Here is a 19,104-nt window from a genome sequence, read left to right on the forward strand (position 1 = left end):
TTATTGGGAGATATTTTAATAATTCTCTCTGAAATATTTCACAAAAATCAAAAACATAAAGATGAAAACCTCTATAAAACATTTACACAAAACAAACACCCTCTTGAATTTATGCAATTTGGTGCACGTAGTCAATAAAAGGCAATCCGTTTGCATCCATATGCAAAATGTTGACGCGGGGAATTACTTGTTCGCCTCAAAAAAGAAAGGTAAAAACTTAATATGCAGTACGTCTATGAAGAACCTCAAGGAGTTTGCCTGGAAATTAAGAAATATCATTGACTTCTTGGGTTCGAATTTAAAGCTTATATCTGAAGAAATTTATTAAATTTTTCTAAATACACTAAACTGACATGGATTGCCACAAAATAACTTGGAGATATCTCTTATGGTCAAATGGAAGAAAAAATTATGCCCAGATAGATTACATGCGTGGTTCAACAAACTTCACTCGATAAACCACTCAAATCAACTTCTTGAGTTAGAATTAGGACCAATATGAAATCATTATCCATTTGATTAAAAATATATTTTCAATATATTCAACTCTTGCGTTATTCACCAGTAAATGAAAGATACACTTTCTGAGGCCGCATGAGGTTTTGGTCAGCGTCTTCCTGCTACGATGCATCTAAACAGATCCCCATGACAGTATAGAAAGAACAAAAAGAGAAGAAAAAATCTCCCGAAGGGCAACACCGAATCCGAGTACTCTGTGAAAGTAAATTTGCTTTTACTCTTTGACTCTTACACTGTCATCTTAAAAAGGGTTAAAATCTAAATCAGAAAAATGCTTATTTAAGATAAAAAGTGGAAAGATAGTCAACCGACTCCTTTGGAGGTTTGTATTTGTAAGGCTTCGAATACTCCACATAATTTCAATTCATCTTTACCTTATTTATTTATTCCTGTGGGGTTTACTTGCTTCTCCTCTCTCCTCTTTCTTGTCTGTGCAAAATCCTTTTTAGGGCCGCTCGTCTTCTTCCTTCTTCCTTGTTTTTTTATCTTTTCTCTTGTTGGTTCACTTTTTGAAGCCGTTCTCTCTGAGTGTCAGTCAACATGCAAAGAACGAGATACTAATACTTCCACACACCAACACCCCCCCCCCCTAGGGTTTCCCTTTCCCAGTTTTCTCAAGGCCAATTTAAGGCCTTTTGAATGTTAGAGTTTCGGACATAAACTTAAAGGGTTTTTAGAAGGGGAGAGAGGGATAGAGAAGGAAGCGCTAAGCAGCAAAGAAGATAACAAAAAGGGTTTGCTTGCCTTCTTTCTCTTCCTTTCTCTCAGTTTTCAGCAGAGAGAGGGAGTTGGAGACATTTGGATAGATATATGTTATCCTTGTGTCTCCTCTACCTCTCTATCTTCTTCCCTTTTGTTTCTATTTTCTTATGATTTCTTTATTTTGGGGAAAGTTTTAATTTTCTCTTCATTTTTTTAAAAAAAAACCCATTTCAGGATTTCTTGTTTGGCTATCTGTGGTTTGGTTTTTGAATGATAATTTCAAGATTCAAACTTGGTTATGCATGGTTTCTTGTGAATCTAGAGAGAGCGTTTTAGTCTAGTGTAAAAATAGAGTAAAAAAAAAAGGCTTAAGCTTTAATGAGTTTTGGGGGTTTCCTTGAAAACACTAGTCCGGGTGGGGGTGGCGCAAGAATTGTGGCTGATATACCTTATAACAATAACAACAACATGCCCACTGGTGCAATAGCTCAGACTCGCCTTGTCTCTCCTTCTATCACTAAATCCATGTTCAACTCTCCTGGACTCTCTCTGGCCCTTGTACACACCTTCATCTTTCTCTTTGTTTCTTTTTTGTTTGGCTACTAAGTGACTTGGGTTGTTTGTTTGGTGAGGTCTTTAACTCTAACGTCCTCGTTTGTGTTTGATTCTTGATCAGCAACAGCCAAACATAGATGGTCAAGGAGATATAACTAGAATGGCTGAGAACTTTGAGACAAGTGTGGGTAGGAGAAGCAGAGAAGAGGAACATGAGAGCAGATCTGGTAGTGATAACATGGATGGTGCGTCTGGTGACGATCAAGATGCAGCTGATAATCCTCCAAGAAAAAAGAGATACCACCGACACACTCCACAACAAATCCAAGAACTTGAAGCGTATGATATCTATCACTAATTTGCACTTTCAACAGGATTTGTTGAGTGATATTGAGAGAGTGTTGCTTTTGTTTGTTTTACAGTTTGTTTAAGGAATGTCCTCATCCTGACGAGAAACAAAGATTGGAGCTTAGTAGAAGGCTGTGCTTGGAGACTAGGCAAGTCAAGTTCTGGTTTCAAAATCGTAGAACCCAAATGAAGGTGATGAATGATAATTAACAAACCATGGATGTTTTCCCTTTTGGGCTGGATTTTTATGGATAGAAAGTTAAAATGTGTTTGATTGTTTGCTGCAACAGACTCAACTGGAGCGCCATGAGAACTCATTACTCAGGCAAGATAACGACAAGCTTCGAGCAGAAAACATGTCCATAAGAGATGCCATGAGAAATCCATCGTGCTCAAACTGTGGTGGTCCTGCGATAATTGGTGATATTTCACTTGAAGAACAGCATTTGAGGATTGAGAATGCTAGATTAAAAGATGAACTAGATCGAGTTTGTGCACTTGCGGGCAAGTTCTTGGGTCGCCCCATATCTTCGTTAGCTTCTTCACTTAGCCCTCCGACGAATTCAAGCCTGGAACTTGGAGTTGGTAGTAATGGTTTTGCTGGTTTAAGCACCATTGCTACAACATTGCCTTTGGGACCTCATTTTGAAGGTGGGATTTCTGGTGCTTTGTCTATGGTAACTCAAACTAGACTAGCAACAGCTGGTGTTACTGGTATTGATAGATCATTAGAGAGATCCATGTTCTTGGAGTTGGCTTTAGCTGCCATGGATGAATTGGTGAAAATGGTTCAGACGGATGAGCCTCTTTGGATCGGGAGCTTTGAGGGTGGTAGAGAAATATTGAACCATGAGGAGTACTTGAGAACCTTCACTCCTTGCATTGGAATGAAGCCTAGTGGCTTTGTTAGTGAGGCTTCTAGAGAGACTGGTATGGTAATCATAAACAGTTTGGCCTTAGTTGAGACACTGATGGATTCGGTGAGTTGTTCAAAATCTCTCCTTATTGGTGTCTTTTATATAAAAAAAAAAATTCTTTTCTGGACTGTTTAATATATATTTTTTTCTTAATTTCATTGGAATTACTTTTTGTGTTCTTTCTCGTTCCTAGAACCGATGGGCAGAAATGTTTCCTTGTATGATTGCAAGGACCTCTACCACTGATGTGATAGCCAGTGGAATGGGGGGAACTAGAAATGGTTCACTTCAGTTGGTAAGCTACTCGTCTCTTATTCACTGTTGTTAGTAAGATTTCTACTATATTTGGTGGTGCTTGTTTAGCTCTAAATCTTTTCTTAATCCATCATGTTTAGATGCATGCCGAGCTCCAAGTCTTATCCCCATTGGTTCCGGTGCGTGAGTTCAATTTTCTCCGATTTTGCAAGCAGCACGCAGAGGGGGTTTGGGCTGTTGTTGATGTATCCATTGATACCATCCGAGATACTTCCGGTGCACCACCGACATTTGTGAACTGCAGGAGGCTTCCTTCTGGTTGTGTGGTGCAAGATATGCCCAATGGGTACTCCAAGGTAATAATATAGAAACTAGTGCACGTTTTTGGCCTGTAGCATGCCCGGTCGGTACCCTTCTCTTTACATTTATTGTGTTTCAGTTGAGAACATTTGATCTGTGGCAAAACACCAGGTCAAAAATCATGAGCATTTGCATTCCCAAGCCACTTAGAGAGCTCATGCATCTAAGAGTCTTGTTTGTCAAGTGATTACTCACTGTTTCCCCCTGCCACAATCTGAACCTTCCTAGAGTCTTATAATATTGTCTTGGATGCTTCTTCTGATGTCAAAACACTGTTTAAATTTCAAGTTTCAACAACTAGGGTTGCTTAATTTTTTTTATAAAAAAACTCCATGGTACAGCAGCAAATCGAGATTACACCACTTATTTTATCAAATAGAAGTCTCCATTACTTGAATTGCGGTGCCTTAAACGCATTGATTTCATATCCTTCATTAGTAAATGCCTAGTTATCCTCAATTTTGATTGAATAAACAATATATTTGATGCTTCTATTCCAATGATGCAATCTTGGTTATCTTCATTATCTTGTATTTAATCATGCTACAGCGCATGACCTGGTTCCAGCCTTGTGATTTATTTATTTATTTATTTTTAACTCAATGAAGAGTCCTAATTGTCAAAGGCCAAGACTGATTATTTTGTTTCCATTTGAGTATCCAAGCTTGTATATGTAAGACCATAGTACACATCTCGATGTCAGCTTCTACTGTGTACTTTGTTCCCTCAAATCTTGCAAAATCTTTTTCCATTTCATTATTTTATGCAAGGACTGCTTGATTCCATTTCTTTCTTTGAGCCCAACCTAGAGCCCTTTCCCTAGATTTGCCTTGTAAATTAATATGGAAATTTGCTTTGAAAGTCTGAACATTGACTCAATATATGTAAAATATTATAAAATGACACAGAAGAAGGTTGATACTCTACAGTAATAAAATATGAACCTCCTACATCCTTTTTGCTGTTGTTTAATCTACTAACTTTGACTGACATCCAGCCTTTGACTGACATCCAGCCTTCTTCCATGGAACTGGCATTTGATCTTTTATATTGTGTGGCTTTAATTCCTAATCATTAGCCAAGTAAAAAGAACATTTAGTCTTTTTGCTCTACAAGAGAAGCAATCAATTCGTATGCTAGCAATCATTAAACAATAATGAATATGTTATTTTTCCAACTTGAGCAGTTGGTGCAATTGACCATATCATAACTAACAAAACTATTAAAATGCAGGTTACATGGGTTGAGCATGCAGAATATGATGAAAGGCAAATACACCAGCTCTATCGGCCGGTGATAAGCTCCGGCATGGGCTTCGGTGCCCAACGATGGATAGCTACCCTTCAACGTCAATGCGAGTGTTTAGCCATCCTCTTGTCCTCCAATGTACCTAGTAGAGACCACACAGGTTAATATCAATGTTAATTTCCTGAGCAATGTGGAATTCTTTGTAACTTGCCAAAACAACCTTTGTTGACATTTAAAGTGTTTGTGTAGCGATAACTACAAGTGGTCGCCGAAGCATGTTGAAGCTGGCGCAAAGAATGACCGATAACTTCTGTGCTGGGGTTTGTGCCTCCACAGTGCACAAATGGAACAAGCTGAATGCCGGAAATGTTGATGAAGATGTTAGGGTTATGACCCGAAAGAGTGTTGATGATCCTGGTGAGCCACCAGGCGTAGTTTTGAGCGCTGCGACCTCTGTTTGGCTACCTGTTTCTCCACAAAGGCTCTTTGATTTCCTACGCAATGAACGACTCAGAAGCGAGTGGGACATACTCTCCAACGGTGGACCAATGCAGGAAATGGCCCACATTGCTAAAGGCCAGGATCACGGCAACTGTGTCTCTCTCCTGCGTGCTAGCGTAACCTCTCCTCTCTTCATAATTATTTAATATTATATGTCAGTTGCAATGTCTCTTCTTTTTCTTGCATTCCTGCACAAGATAGAGATAAAATCGTTCTGGGTCATGAAAATAAGTTGAAGTTTGGTAATAAAAGCATTTTTTAATTGAAAATATATTAAAATAATATATATATTTTTAGTTTTAATGGTTTTTCGGGAGTTGAAAAAAAGAAAAGGCACCTTAAGTTACAAGGGTTTCCCTCTTTCTCTGCTAGATAGGACACGAATTGTTTTGGACAATAATGTCATGTGGGGGATGATTTAAATTTCTGGCGTGTCCCTTGGGTGTGTCAGGTCGATTAGTTTTTGTCGTGGTTAGATAAAAAGGTGAAATATAAAGGATTTTGGAAGTATCATCTGTATGGTCACAGATAGACATGACCAGATTTTAGGCACAATCTCTATCCTTTTTAAGCCTCAAAAAGTCAAAATATAATGAACACCTGTCACCTTTTATGTAAAAAACCTGTATATACGTTAAAGAAAAGGTTAAAACGTCATCTGATCTATAATGTAAATCCGAGTCAAATTCAGGGACCATTATTGTGATTCACCCTGTTCTGGTTTCTCCTTTTTTTCCCCTCCTGGCAGGCCATGAATGCTAACCAGAGTAGCATGCTAATACTGCAAGAGACATGCATAGATGCAGCAGGCTCTCTTGTAGTGTACGCTCCCGTTGACACTCCGGCCATGCACGTAGTGATGAACGGTGGTGATTCGGCTTACGTGGCGCTTCTTCCGTCAGGGTTTGCTATCGTACCGGATGGGCCAGGTTCACGTGACCCCCCAACGACCAATGGCGGCCCGACTGCTAATAATGTCGGTGGCCAAGAGAGGGTAAGTGGGTCCCTTTTGACGGTGGCCTTCCAAATATTGGTGAATAGTCTCCCTACGGCGAAGCTCACAGTAGAATCTGTGGAGACCGTCAACAACCTTATTTCATGCACTGTCCAAAAGATCAAGGCTGCTCTCCAATGTGAAAGCTGATTATGCAATGCATGATTGAGCTGTCCCGTTAGTGAGTATTTGTTAGTTTATAAATTTTATCATGGCTGTGCTGGTCTGTTAATTTTATGGCGTCAGAGAGAGAGAGAGAGAGAGTGAGAGAGCGCTCGCTTGGTAAATGAGTGGGGAGACTGGAAAAACAAAAGTGAGTTGTCTTCTTGTTGATGTTTGTGGGTGTTGAGTCAAGAACGAACCGCGCGTGGTGACTCCTTGCAAGGTGGTGAGGATTTATGAGCCAGTGACTGCTAGCCGGGTTGCAGTTGGTATGCATATTGCAAAGAGTGCTTTTAACACGAGGCAAGGGTGGTGGTTCGGGCATTGACTCAGGGTCGACCCCTGCCTCAATTATTATTACTGAAAAGAGTTAAAACCAACAGTGTTTTAAGAAAGAAAAAATGGGTCTTTCTGATATTTAAATTAATATCCAGATTATATATATATAATCTGTTTTTGTTGAACTAGGAATGACTAGTTCAGCTTGTTGATGTTTGTTAACTCGTGGGTTTTGTATTGTTATGATATTCTAAGTGTACTAATAATAACCCCTTTTTTGGTTAATTATTGGACTTATATTTTCTGTCGGTCTGAGTGGTGGGGTGTTCTGAAAATTTTATTTTTATTTTTTTAAATTTTATTTTCAACGCTGCATTAAAATAGTATTATTTCTTTTACCCGCTACACATAATCAGGATTTAGGTTTTTTTATTATTTTGGTATTTTAAAATAATTGTTTGGTTTAGTAGGATCGCTCGCATAGAAATGAAGTTGCCTGAGAGAGATTTGGACTCCCTGTTCGAAAAAAGGATATTTTATTCGTATATAAACTCTAAAGTGACAATGATTATGCCTTTTTAAGGGGGAGTATTCAATAAAGTGTTTGCTGTCCACCCCTGTTATGTAACTGTTAAGCAAGCCCTAATTAGGTTGCAGTAACGCGGCGCTGGGATTGTTACAGGGTAATCTGTTTTTTTTTAAAACAAAAAATTAAAAAATATTTTTCTTTAAATTATTGTTTATAAATGCTTCAAAAAATAAACTGAATCTCCCTTTCAAACACCTCCCTGAGGACCGGGAGAAACAGAGGTCTGAGAAACTGCGAAGGCAATAAATGAGGGGGCAGAAGCCGATGGGGGAAGGTGTTGCTATTATTTAATGCTAAGGGTTTTGTCTTTGCCCCTGGCTTGCGTGTACAGCCCAGTGAAAAGTTGACACGTATATATCTGGGAGGTTTTAGGTGACAGTGGGGAGGATGAGAGGGTATGCGTGCATGAAAGCTATCTTGATATGCTCATTTTGGTCAATGGTCAGTCTTTTTTATATATATATATTACTAATATACAAATGGATTCGCTGCTAAAAGCTAAATATTTCTGATTGCGAGAGAAAGCAAAGTGGTTTTGGAGGTTAAAGTTATGATGACACTTGTGGATGATATATACCCTTTGGAATGAAAGAAGTCTCTGTTTGTAATAATACCCTCTTTAGCTCTCCTCATTTTCCCTGGAAGAATAAAATTATGATAAAAATGAAATTTTTGTGTTCTTAAAGCTCAACAAATAATTAAATAACAAAATCACCACTAAAGAACTCTCTCTTTGCCAAAAATGAAACCTAGCCACCGGCTTGAATTCAGTTCTATCATCCGCGCCCAAGAAGGCCAAAAATATTGCTACCTGTTGCTTATTTCCCTTTCAAGTGATGAGATGCAGAGACACAAGGACAATTTTCTGATGGTGGCTATTCATCTTCTCTCTGAGTACAGGGTAAATTGATGTTCTTTTTTGAGAGTGTTTATCCACAAGCTAAACTTATGGTTGTGATTCTCTTTTTCTCTCATTCTCGCACACACCTGGGGCCTTCCATTAGCGGTATAATGAAATTTGTGGAAAACCTAGAGAATTTAAGTGGAGAGTAATGTAAATTGCTGCACCAACAGGTTGTTCATTATTTCTTTCTTTATCCCATTTGCTCGTTTATTTTTCATAATGCAGGTTGGAGATAGCACCCACCGCAGAGAATGAAGACTCTAAAGAATTAAACCCTAGGAAAAACCTGGAGGGAGGATATTAGAGGAGTCCGGCTAGTTTTGTTGTTGTTTTGTGTTTTTAAATCTTGGGGGTTTTCTTATGTTAGATTTCTTTAGGCGTTATGGGTTTAAGAGGAGGAGATCGATTTATTGCTGGGTGGTTCAGGTTAGTGTTGAGAGGGTTATGGTTTGAGGAGATCGGGTCGGTGGCTGTGTGGTTGGGTTGGATTTGTGACTGGAACGAAGTGGTTGGGCGGTGGTGCTTTAGGGGGTTGCTAGGTCGTGCTGTGGTGAGAGGGGCAGATGTAGGGAGGCTCGGCCACAATGGAGCTTGGGTGTCATGGCGAATCGGGATCGTTGGAGTAAGAGACTGTTGAGGGGAACAATAGGTGAGGTGTTGGCGGCAGCACTAGGCTTCTGGCAGTGGCTAGTGGGTATGAGAGGAAGGAACAACAACCAGTCTTTAATGGTTGGAAAAGGTGGTTTTCGATGGTGATTGGGCGAAGATTAGGCTGTGATGTGATTGGAGTTCTGTGATGGAAGAGGAAGTATAGTTGCGTTGGTTTGGCCAGAATCTAGCGAGAAAAGGTAAAAGGGGAGACTGACGACTCTTTGTTGGTGTTTCAGCAAAATTTAGTTGTTTATGTTAATATTATATATGACGGTGGATTTTTTTTAAATCTAAGTTTAAAAATTAAACTGGACTTTAATGTAAATAGTCATTTTTAAAAGAATACATGTGAATTGATAAATTATAGAATGCCTGTATAATTTTTTTAAAAAATTACTCTTAAAAGAAAAATTTACTCAACTCATGTTCAATGGATTTTTTTGTCTTTTCATCTTATTATTTTAATTATAATCAAGTTTATTAAAAACAATTTCATATTTTAAAAATTATAAAATATAATTCAAAAATCAAAATTGCTTGGTGCGTGCATTAAGACATATGCTGCTCTATTATATTCAGACAATGTGTGTGACGACTAACAACAGCCAAAAAAGGCTTTCCTTGATTTTTTAGAATTATCTTAACAGATCCTTCCTCCCTAAACAATGTGTGTAACTTAAGGACATCCGATCTAGCACTAGAGGCCTTATCTCTTTTTTTCTTTTGTTTTTTTTCTCTTTGATTTCCACGCCTAACCTTTTAAATTTTCAAAGGAGTCCTTTCATTCATTTTTTCTTTAGATTTAATCTTTATTTTTTTAATTATTAAATATTTTAATTCTAATTAATTATAAAAGTGGATTTTTTTAATTTTATTTTTTTTTATTTTTTTTCATCTGTTAAATTTGGTTCTCATTCTTATAATTACTATTTGTTTTATTTGAAATAATTTTTAAAATAAATTTATTTTAATATTTTACTCTCCTTAGTTTTTTTTCCTATTAGATTTAGTCCTTATTTTTTTGTTGCTATTATTTTACTTCGGAAATTTTTAAAATTTATATATTTTTTTATTTCATCATTCTATATTAAATTTATTGGGAAATAAATTTCTCGATTGAATCAGGATCTAGGATTTCACGGGTTGCAAGTTTGGAAGATTAACTTGGGATATTGAGATTTGCTCGGATTTGCTTGTTTTTTTTTTCGTTTTATAAGCTCATGTTTTTTTTTATCCTTGATCACTTATTTAATTGGATATTAAGCTCTATTATTTATTTTATTTGCTTTCAATAGAATTTCTCATTAATTTTGCAAATAACTTAGGTTATCTTGAGTTTTTTTATTTGTTATTTGTTTTGGTTAAATTTAGCTTGTTGTAAAAAAATATATTTTTAAATTAAAGTAATTGATTAAATATAAATATGAAATGTTCATTTTATGATATTGTTTTTTGGTTTGCTTTCCGGGTTATTGCTTTAACAAGGCATTCAACCTTTTTCGATGCTATCATGAAACATTTTGTAATGTTGTTAGAACTGTTTAGGTGAGCTCATTCTAGTGGCAAAGTAGTGTCCATGACATAGGAATATTAAGTCTGAAGGCTTTTTTTTTTTTATTCCGATTATGATATAGACAACCTATTTTTTATAATTAATTATTTCAATTTCTTTTTTATTATATTTATTCATTGTTGTTATTTATTTTTTATTAAATTATTAAATTAACCAAGCATTTTGGATCCAATCAAGTCAATAATTCGAGTTTCAAATTTTTTTTAATTTCTTATTCATTTGGCAATTTTTTTTTATATTAAAAAAAGAATTGATCAAGTTTATAACACAGCGCTAAACACTAACCACCAAAATATATCTAGGATGGTTACTATTCTTCAAAAAATTGTTTCGTGTCCTTTAGTGCATTCCTTTCCATGCAATGTATGGCTTGAGCTTGAAAACCTATTTCATAAACTTTTATTTTATTTTATTTTATTTTATTATTTTTTTGATTTACGTGGGGTGTCCGGGCTAGCTTGCGCGCACCACGACTATTCCCCACGGCCCACTGGACATCCTACAAGCCCAGGGGCAGGTTAGGCATCGCGGGGGTGACAGACGTGCACATAGAGGGTCGAACCCGGGACGGGGACGGAACAAGTCACAAGGTTGACCACAGCAGCTAGGCCCCTCAAGTGCATGAACTTTTATTTCTTTCTTAATGGGTAAATTGCACAAATTGATTGTGGATCAATTAAAATTTTTATGAAATTCAAGTTGTGGTGTCCATTATTAATATATATTATGGAGGAGAAAAATCTTCTTGTGAATTTTAAAGCGCTAAAATTAACCATTTGCTTGCTTTAGTGTCCATTTATCTACCAAAATATTACTGTTTTTAAACTATTTTTAGCTTGAAAAAATAATAATTTTAAGTCTCACACTTTATTCGCTCCATTTAATGGCAAATTCATTGAGAAAAAAAAATTACAGAGTCAATTTACTAGAAATAGCGTGGTTTTGTCCTTTTTTGGTCGTTTTAAAATACTTTTTTATTCTCAAAACTCATCTAGTCAAAAGATTTATGGTCTTACTTTTCTATTTTGTTCCTGGTTAAAAATTATATCGTTGCACCTTTTATTTTATTTCTTTTAATTTAAAAAGATAATGCCGTAAAGTCAAAAAAATAAAAAAATTGAATTGGCAAAAGCAATTATTGGCTATACTTCAGCTCTGTTTAAAAATGCATTTAAAATCGTGTTTTTTTTAATTTTTAATTTTTTTTATTTTTTTATATTTTTATATTGTTTTTATGTGCTGATCTTAAAAATAAGTGTAAAAAAATAAAAAATATATATTATTTTAATATATTTTTAAATAAAAAATACTTTAAACTATAACTACTATTATAATTAGGAACATAACCTTAATATATGTGTTTAATGAAAGGTAATAGAACCTCTTTCCGGGAGAACGGAATAACTAGAAATATAAAGGTACTATATAGAGATTAAAAAAATGGTCTTAACATGATATTTATATATAGTCTAAAATCATTCATGATGAATGTGAAATTGATTGATCATTCTTTGTATCTAATTTTATTCATTGATTTTCTACAAATTTAATGAATTATCATGGATTAATTCTACCTATCTTGAACTGATTTTGTTTCATTGAAGCTTTTGAAGTAAATTGTTTCTGCAATTCAATAAACTTTTAGGAATTAATTCTAATTAGTCTTAAATTAATTGTGTTCCATTAAATCTTCTCATATTTATTGTTTGTCCAATTCAATGAATTGTAAAGAATTAATTCTACGGCCCTAGCCTTTTGTATTAATTCTTCTTCATTTTTAGAAGTTGGAAACGAAGTAGAAAGGAAAAAAAAACACATTCTTTCTCTCTATCTACATTGTTTGCCCTTATGCTCTCTGTAGATAGAGAAAATGAGTGAGTTTTCTAGTTCATAGGTCTTAATTGAATGCATAATTCTTTCATGATATTGATTTTGAAATCCTAAGAGGTGAGTTTTGCTAAGATCGTCTATACCTATCGATGGGAAATTTAGCCTTAAAGACAGAGGATACAATTATTGACAATAATTTTCTTTTCTTGTCTTAATCTTGATTTGAAATTCTACAATTCTACTTGTAAGTATTCGATACTTTATCTTTTGTTTAATGCTTTATGTTCATGATTTATTATCTTGTAAATATATTTAAATGGTTTTACTAAACAATCTTCCCAATAATCTTAAAGCTAAATCAACTTGTTTGCTTAATTATTTAGTTAAAAACATTTTGGGGTTAAAAACATTAATTTTTTGTTTATTTTTTATTTGATTTACAAATATTTCATAGTCTTATGATTCAAGTTAAGGATATAAAATTTAAACTTGGATTGATATCAATCATTTTTTTCCCACCAATTTTATGTTTCAACTTCTTCATTCAACATTGAGTTTATTGAAGATTAAGCATTGTTATTTTTTTTTGTTTTGCTTTCTATGATGATAATCTGACCTTGCAGTCCGACTCACACATTTTTCATTCTAGCTCAGATTGACTCGAGATTTTTACATCATTTTATATTTTATGTCAAATTTATTTTTTATTCTTTTTTATTTTTTTATTTTTTTTTAAAATTGATTTTGTTTTTTTTTTAATTTTTAGCCTTTTGCATTGAAGCATTAGATCGTTGAAGATTGAGTTTCGTTATTTTTTTCATTTTAGTCAACCCTGTCTCATGACCCGGGTCATGGGTATGAGATGTTCGGTTGATATTAATCTTCTTTTTTAATCTTTTTTTACATATATAATTTTTTTCATTTTATCCCTCGACTTTGAGTTTATTAAATATTGAGTTTCTTTGATTTTTTATATATGATTTGTATTAGGATATCCTGATCTCACCATCTAGATCACAAGTTTGTTATGCTAACTCGAGTTAGATCGATTTTTTTTTTTATTTTTGTCTTCCTCCTTTAATATTAAGATATATAGGTAGAGTGTTTTTTTTAAAAAAAATTAATTTAAAACACACTTGCAGTGCTTTGTCAATGTTTTTGAAGGTATGAAAAAAATTGATGAACCACTTATTTAGAGTATGTTTGGTATTACGGTAGCTGTTATGGTTGTGGTTTGAAAAAAGTTGTTTTATAAAAAGTACTCTTAACTGAGGTTGGTTTGAAAAAATAGGTGTTTGGTTAAAACTGTGGTTGAAATTGAGGTTGAAGAAAAAGTAGTTTAATGTGTTTGGTTAAGAATGTTTTTGAAATTGAGGTTAAAAAATAATTTAAAAAAATATATATTAATATTGATGGTTTTTAATTTAAATATTTTGAATTTAACTATTGCTATTATATCATGAAATAAATTATACTTTATATATAAAAAAAATTATTGTTCCATTAAACTATCTACAATTCCATTATATACAAAATTCATCCGACAAGAACTACAAAATTAAGTAAAATATTATCAGGAATAAAATTGAGATTACAGTACGAGTAAATTTAATTCACCTTAAACTAATTTTTGAAAAAAAAATTGTTGTTCATGTTCACGTGAATAGTACAAGTAAAATCAATTAACCGCACTGATTTTTAAAAAAAAAACTGTTTACTGAACAGTGAAGCATAGTTTTTTTATTTTAACGTGCAGAAAGCAGCCCTAGCTGCTTCCCTTTATCTTGCGTTTCAAACGCAGCAGATTATAGACCCATGAATAATAACAAACATTTGTTAATTAACCAAATAACTTGCAAAATAAAACCGTAAAAAATATATACGCTACTAGATAGCTAAACAGGTTCTTAGTATCTAAGTGGTACACGTTTGTTTGCATGCCGTGCAAATATGATTGTGTTAGATTCTTTTTTTTCTTTTTTTTCTCTTTGTTTTTTTATTTTCTTAAAAAAAAAAAGATGAGATACGGAATATGGGATGTTGTAGAATATTATTAAAGTTTTTTTTTTTTTGAAGATTGACATCATAATTAATGTGCATATCGTCCCCCAACTTCACAATAAAAATTTTAATCGCTGGATTGTTTTAGAAGTTGTCGTACGTAGATTATTAAGTTACAACTCTTTTGGTGAATGAAGATTTTCTTTCTTTATATTCCATGCAGGCGCACGTAGGGAACATCGATCAGCGGTGTCTGTAGATCAGGAGAGAAGTACTGGGGACGAAGGAAATCGAAAGTGAAGGTGATGGAAGGCTATCCGGCGCCGAAGGAAATGGCGGTGCAGCTGCTGGTCCTTTGCATGTAAAGGCCTTTCCGTATCTGGTACATTATTCTTCGTCTTTCTCCTCCTCGAATCTCAATCCCCCCATCCCTTCGACCTAGTATCATTATTTCAAAAAGTACCTCCGCCGAGACAGATTTTACTAGTCCCTACCTCAGATTCACATGCATCTGGGCTCCACCTCTTCCCCACCTTCGAACCAATTCAACTCGAGTTGATGGTGGTTGTAATCCTCCACAGTCCACTGCATTATTAGTCGTGGGCCACACCGGACTTGGACTATTGAGAGCCGATAGAAGTAGCTGTGGCTAAGATCATTTCGTCTCATCTCCGAAGCAGACTTCAGTCTTCGGTCCCTATCTGTTTTTTTTAATTGTGGTTGGAATTATTTTTTAAAATTTTTTTTATTTAAAAATATATTAAAATAATATTTTTAATTTTTAATTTTTTTTAAATATCAACATATCAAAATAATTTTAAAATATTATAAAATATTAATTTAAAATAAAAAAAATAATAAATAATAAATTTTTCAAAAATACTTTTAAAACATAATAACATAAATAACACAAATAGAATGTAACAGTATCTTCCAACTCAGGCCCGGTCAAACCTAACATTGCAATCACTACTTCAAATTGTTTTCAAACTGTTTGGCATGGACTCCCGAGACCAATGCTGCCTTTTTTAGCTGTTCGATTACAACATCAAACATTAATTTGAAGTTGCCATGTTGAATTGCTTAAATTGTTCCTACGCCGGATGCCAGCTTTTGTTGAACAGAGTGGCAAAATAGCCCTCACTGTATTATTTACCCGCGTTACATTATACATCAAATCAAATTTTTCTTACTAATATGTTTTTTTTTTCTAGTTAAAAAACAAAAATTAAATCGTTTTAAAATTGACCCTATATAACCTGATTAACTTTATAAATTCAAAAATAACTTATACAACCTTTAAAAACATATCTTAAGTAAAAAGATTTCAAGATAATATTTTTTTTAATATTAAGATAATATATTAGATTGTGTCAAAGAATCAATTCAACTCAAAAAATTAAATTATTAAGTAAGGTTTTAATATATGATTTATATTATTTTCTAACACACCTTTTCAAATGAAAGCTTTTTAAATTTAAAATTTATATAGATATATATTATTTTATGTTTAATTTTTATCAAATAAATAAAAATAATAAGATTTAAACTCGTTATTATTTGATTATTAAAACTTTAAAGTTTAAGATCCTGAATCTTGGTGAAACTAGTGAGACGTCGTAATTATTTATTTATTGCCTTGATTGCAACGAAGATGATGCATGCAAGAAAACCCTTTGTGCTATGAATGAGAGAAATTGACGGTATGTAGGACCATAGATAAGTAAATACACCTTTCTTATCTGTTGGCTGAGTGTAAAGTGTAAGCAAGCTGAAATATGATCATAGGACACAGTTGATATGTCTGTTTGTTCTCTTCTTTTGTTGAGAAAAGAAAATTCAGAGCTCGTGAGAATCGATTGAAGTGAGTAGAAACAAAAGACTTGACATTCTATGATGTTACTTGAAGAGATTATTCCTTTGTCATTTGGTTTGTGTGAAAGAGGGCTTCAAGACGTCCATCTTCTAACCTGCATCAACTTAATTCCTTCATTCAAACGATGATAGCTAGCTAGGTGCAGGTGGACCATTGCGATCTATGGCATGGCTATCATCATGCCTGGGGAGAGGTTGCGTGGATGTGGGATAAGGAGATCTTCATGAAAAAAAAGAAAAGAACACGTGAATTTGCTGAAGTGAATCCCTTCTGAATATAGAAAATTTGCTGTGTGTTTTTTTGTTCAAATTATTGGCATGATCTTTGATATGGTGATAGGGTTTAGGGTTAATTATACGTGTTTAACCACCATTATTTGAGTGGATTTGACCCTTTTTTCCCCCTCGGTTAGAGATCAAATTAACCAAGAACTGCACAATGTCAATATTCCTTTTCGATCACTTATTCTCACCTCCATTTTCATAGTGAAATCTCTCGGTGAATTCCAATGTTTACGAGTATATTTGACATATTCACGTGAGCACTCTTTTTTGGTAGATATATTTATTTTGGCCAACAAAAATTTGAAGTATAAATTACTAATTAAATCAGAGAAAAATAATTGAAAGACAAATAATTATTAGAGAGAAAGAATAAAAAATTATTTATTTTTTTTAAAAAAATCAATAAGAGAGAGAGAGAGAGTGAAATAAAAAACAAAAAAGTAATATCGATAAGAAGGTTAAATTATAATTATAAATTAAATTAAAACACACAACTGTTTGACAATAGGAAATTACTGCAGTATCACTGTTCACACACCCATCTCACTGTTCATAGCAAGTTTTTCCATTTTTGGTCCCTGATTTTTTTTACTCTTCTGTCAATAATCTTCTTTTTTTTTTTTCCATTCTCGCAATTTCCGTTGGCATGGCTTTTTAAGTGGAAATTTATTTTGTTCCGCGTGCTCTTGCATATGTAATATGTCAGTATTCTTATATTAAATTAAATATTGATATTATAAAATAAAATTTTAATTTATAATTAAAAAATAAGGGTTAGAATTAAAAAAAAAATTATTTTTTATTTTTTTATTCACGTGTGGTGTCCGGGGTAACTTGCGCACACCTCGACTAATTTTCACAGGACTTGAAGTGAATGACCATGTAAACTTCCAGTGACAGTGACCATCAATATTAGCAACTACAGGTTCGAGTTTGAAACCATATGAGAAGCAAACCTCTTGATCTCAAAATCTTACTATTGGACCACCTATTAAATGGTTAAAATTATTTTTTTCATTTTAACTTTTAGAAAAGCGCATCTTTCTAAATCTTTGCCTATGTAGTTTTTTATTACGAGAGTGTTAATAAATTTATTTTAATGAGAAACATTTGATAAAATTTGTTTGCTACTTTTATCCTGCCAAGAAAATTGATAAAGCAGATGGAATTTTGAAAATTTTAGTTTGGTTTTCAATTTTAAACTTATTAAAGTACATTTTGTTATTGAGTATATGATTATTTAGTTTTTTTTTTTGTCAAAAATTTAGATTTTATCAGTTAAAAACTTAAACCCTTATTTTTAATGTATCAAATATAGCTAGAAAATTATTACAACTGATGATGTGTTATCAGTTATGTGCTTGGGTGTACAGCATTGTGGTCCACTCAATTTTTTTCAAAAAAATTTGCTGCGCGCTTCAGCCTGGCCTGCTGAGCTCATAAGTGTCAAGCCTTTATTTTCAAGGCTTGGTGCACATGTCTCGCTTTGGAAGCCTAAGCGCACCTGGCCTGATTCACTTCACTTTTCATTTTTTTTTTATATATTTATATTTTTAAAAAAATCTTCATTAAATTAATAATTACAATAATAAATAAATAAAATCATTTAATCATTCCAGATATTTTAAAATAAGATTTTAATTTTTATGTAATAATTATACATGATTATAATATCAAAAATAAAAATAAAAATTATACATGAATATTCAATGAAAATAAAATATATTTTTATCATTGATTTTTAATATAATTTTTTCAAATTAATTATTCTTTTATTTTTTTCATATAGACACGTCAAAATTATCAAGACATATTTTTTTTATTGTTTCCTTGAAACTTACTTTTAAAATCATGATAAGCTTTTATCTATTAAAAAAAAAATTCAATGTCTTTCGAACATGTAAACTAAATTCATTTCTCATACAACGAGCATCAAAACTGAACTCTCTGGTGTTAGGATCTTCAAGCATAAGAGAGTTGCATAATTGATAATAATCAAAAAAAAAAAAACAGAGATAAATATGTTCTTGCCTATTGACTCCCATTATAGCAATTGCATGTAGCTTAGCCTAATCTCATGGCTCTAGTTAGCCGTGTTTCTTCTCAAGCCTACAAGTAAATAGAAATACGCTGACCTAATAAACTAAAAATTGATTGAGTGCACAATGAAAGATATAATTTAATCGATCAAGTTTTAAATTTATTTTATAAAAATTATCAGTTCGAGTTTTATAAATTTCAGAGTTACTAAAAATTTACATGATTGTTAACTTCAGGATATGTGTGATTAATTAAAATTCACATAAGCTGACTCAGATACCAACATTAATAAAAAAAAATTAAGTGATTGAAGATGTTCTGCTTTTCTACTCCATTTCTCTCTTCAAACACATGCAAACATTGAATTTTGACAACAAAAAATATATCCAAACTTCATGGAATTTTAGTGCCGTAACTCGGATTATTACTTTCATGTTTGATATCGCTTGCTTGTTTGACGAGTTAGTTTATTTTTATGATTGAGATTGTGTGTCTACTAGTTAGCTTAGTTGGTTT

At 33.2% G+C, this 19,104-nt stretch overlaps 1 protein-coding gene and 1 long non-coding RNA gene across 3 annotated transcripts; both read left to right on the forward strand.

Moving 5' to 3' along the window:
• The first annotated feature begins 898 nt into the window (after positions 1-898).
• Positions 899-7,125, forward strand: LOC133692385 (homeobox-leucine zipper protein ANTHOCYANINLESS 2-like). 2 transcript variants are annotated; one of them, XM_062113281.1, is made up of 9 exons: positions 899-1,779; positions 1,904-2,115; positions 2,199-2,316; positions 2,415-3,104; positions 3,235-3,336; positions 3,437-3,652; positions 4,890-5,064; positions 5,154-5,521; positions 6,154-7,125. In XM_062113281.1, the coding sequence occupies exons 1-9, from the start codon at positions 1,600-1,602 to the stop codon at positions 6,547-6,549; spliced, it is 2,457 nt and encodes an 818-aa protein (XP_061969265.1). In that variant the 5' UTR covers positions 899-1,599; the 3' UTR covers positions 6,550-7,125. The 2 variants fall into 2 exon arrangements, with proteins under 2 accessions (XP_061969265.1, XP_061969264.1); XM_062113280.1 differs by having other exon boundaries at positions 900-1,779; positions 1,898-2,115.
• A 691-nt stretch (positions 7,126-7,816) lies between these two features.
• Positions 7,817-9,309, forward strand: LOC133690478 (uncharacterized). The gene is made up of 2 exons (XR_009841454.1): positions 7,817-8,330; positions 8,559-9,309. It is a non-coding gene; the product is annotated as an uncharacterized LOC133690478 (long non-coding RNA).
• Positions 9,310-19,104: the final 9,795 nt, after the last annotated feature.

Source organism: Populus nigra, chromosome 4, assembly GCF_951802175.1.
Source record: "Populus nigra chromosome 4, ddPopNigr1.1, whole genome shotgun sequence".
Classification (NCBI taxonomy): Eukaryota; Viridiplantae; Streptophyta; class Magnoliopsida; order Malpighiales; family Salicaceae; genus Populus; species Populus nigra.

Coding starts and splice junctions, on each gene's coding strand:
- LOC133692385 (XM_062113280.1), top strand. CDS start 1,600: ATGAGTTTTGGGGGTTTCCTTGAAAACACTAGTCCGGGTGGGGGTGGC. Junction 3,653..4,889: donor TGCCCAATGGGTACTCCAAG/GTAATAATATAG, acceptor ATTAAAATGCAG/GTTACATGGGTTGAGCATGC. Junction 5,065..5,153: donor ACCTAGTAGAGACCACACAG/GTTAATATCAAT, acceptor GTGTTTGTGTAG/CGATAACTACAAGTGGTCGC.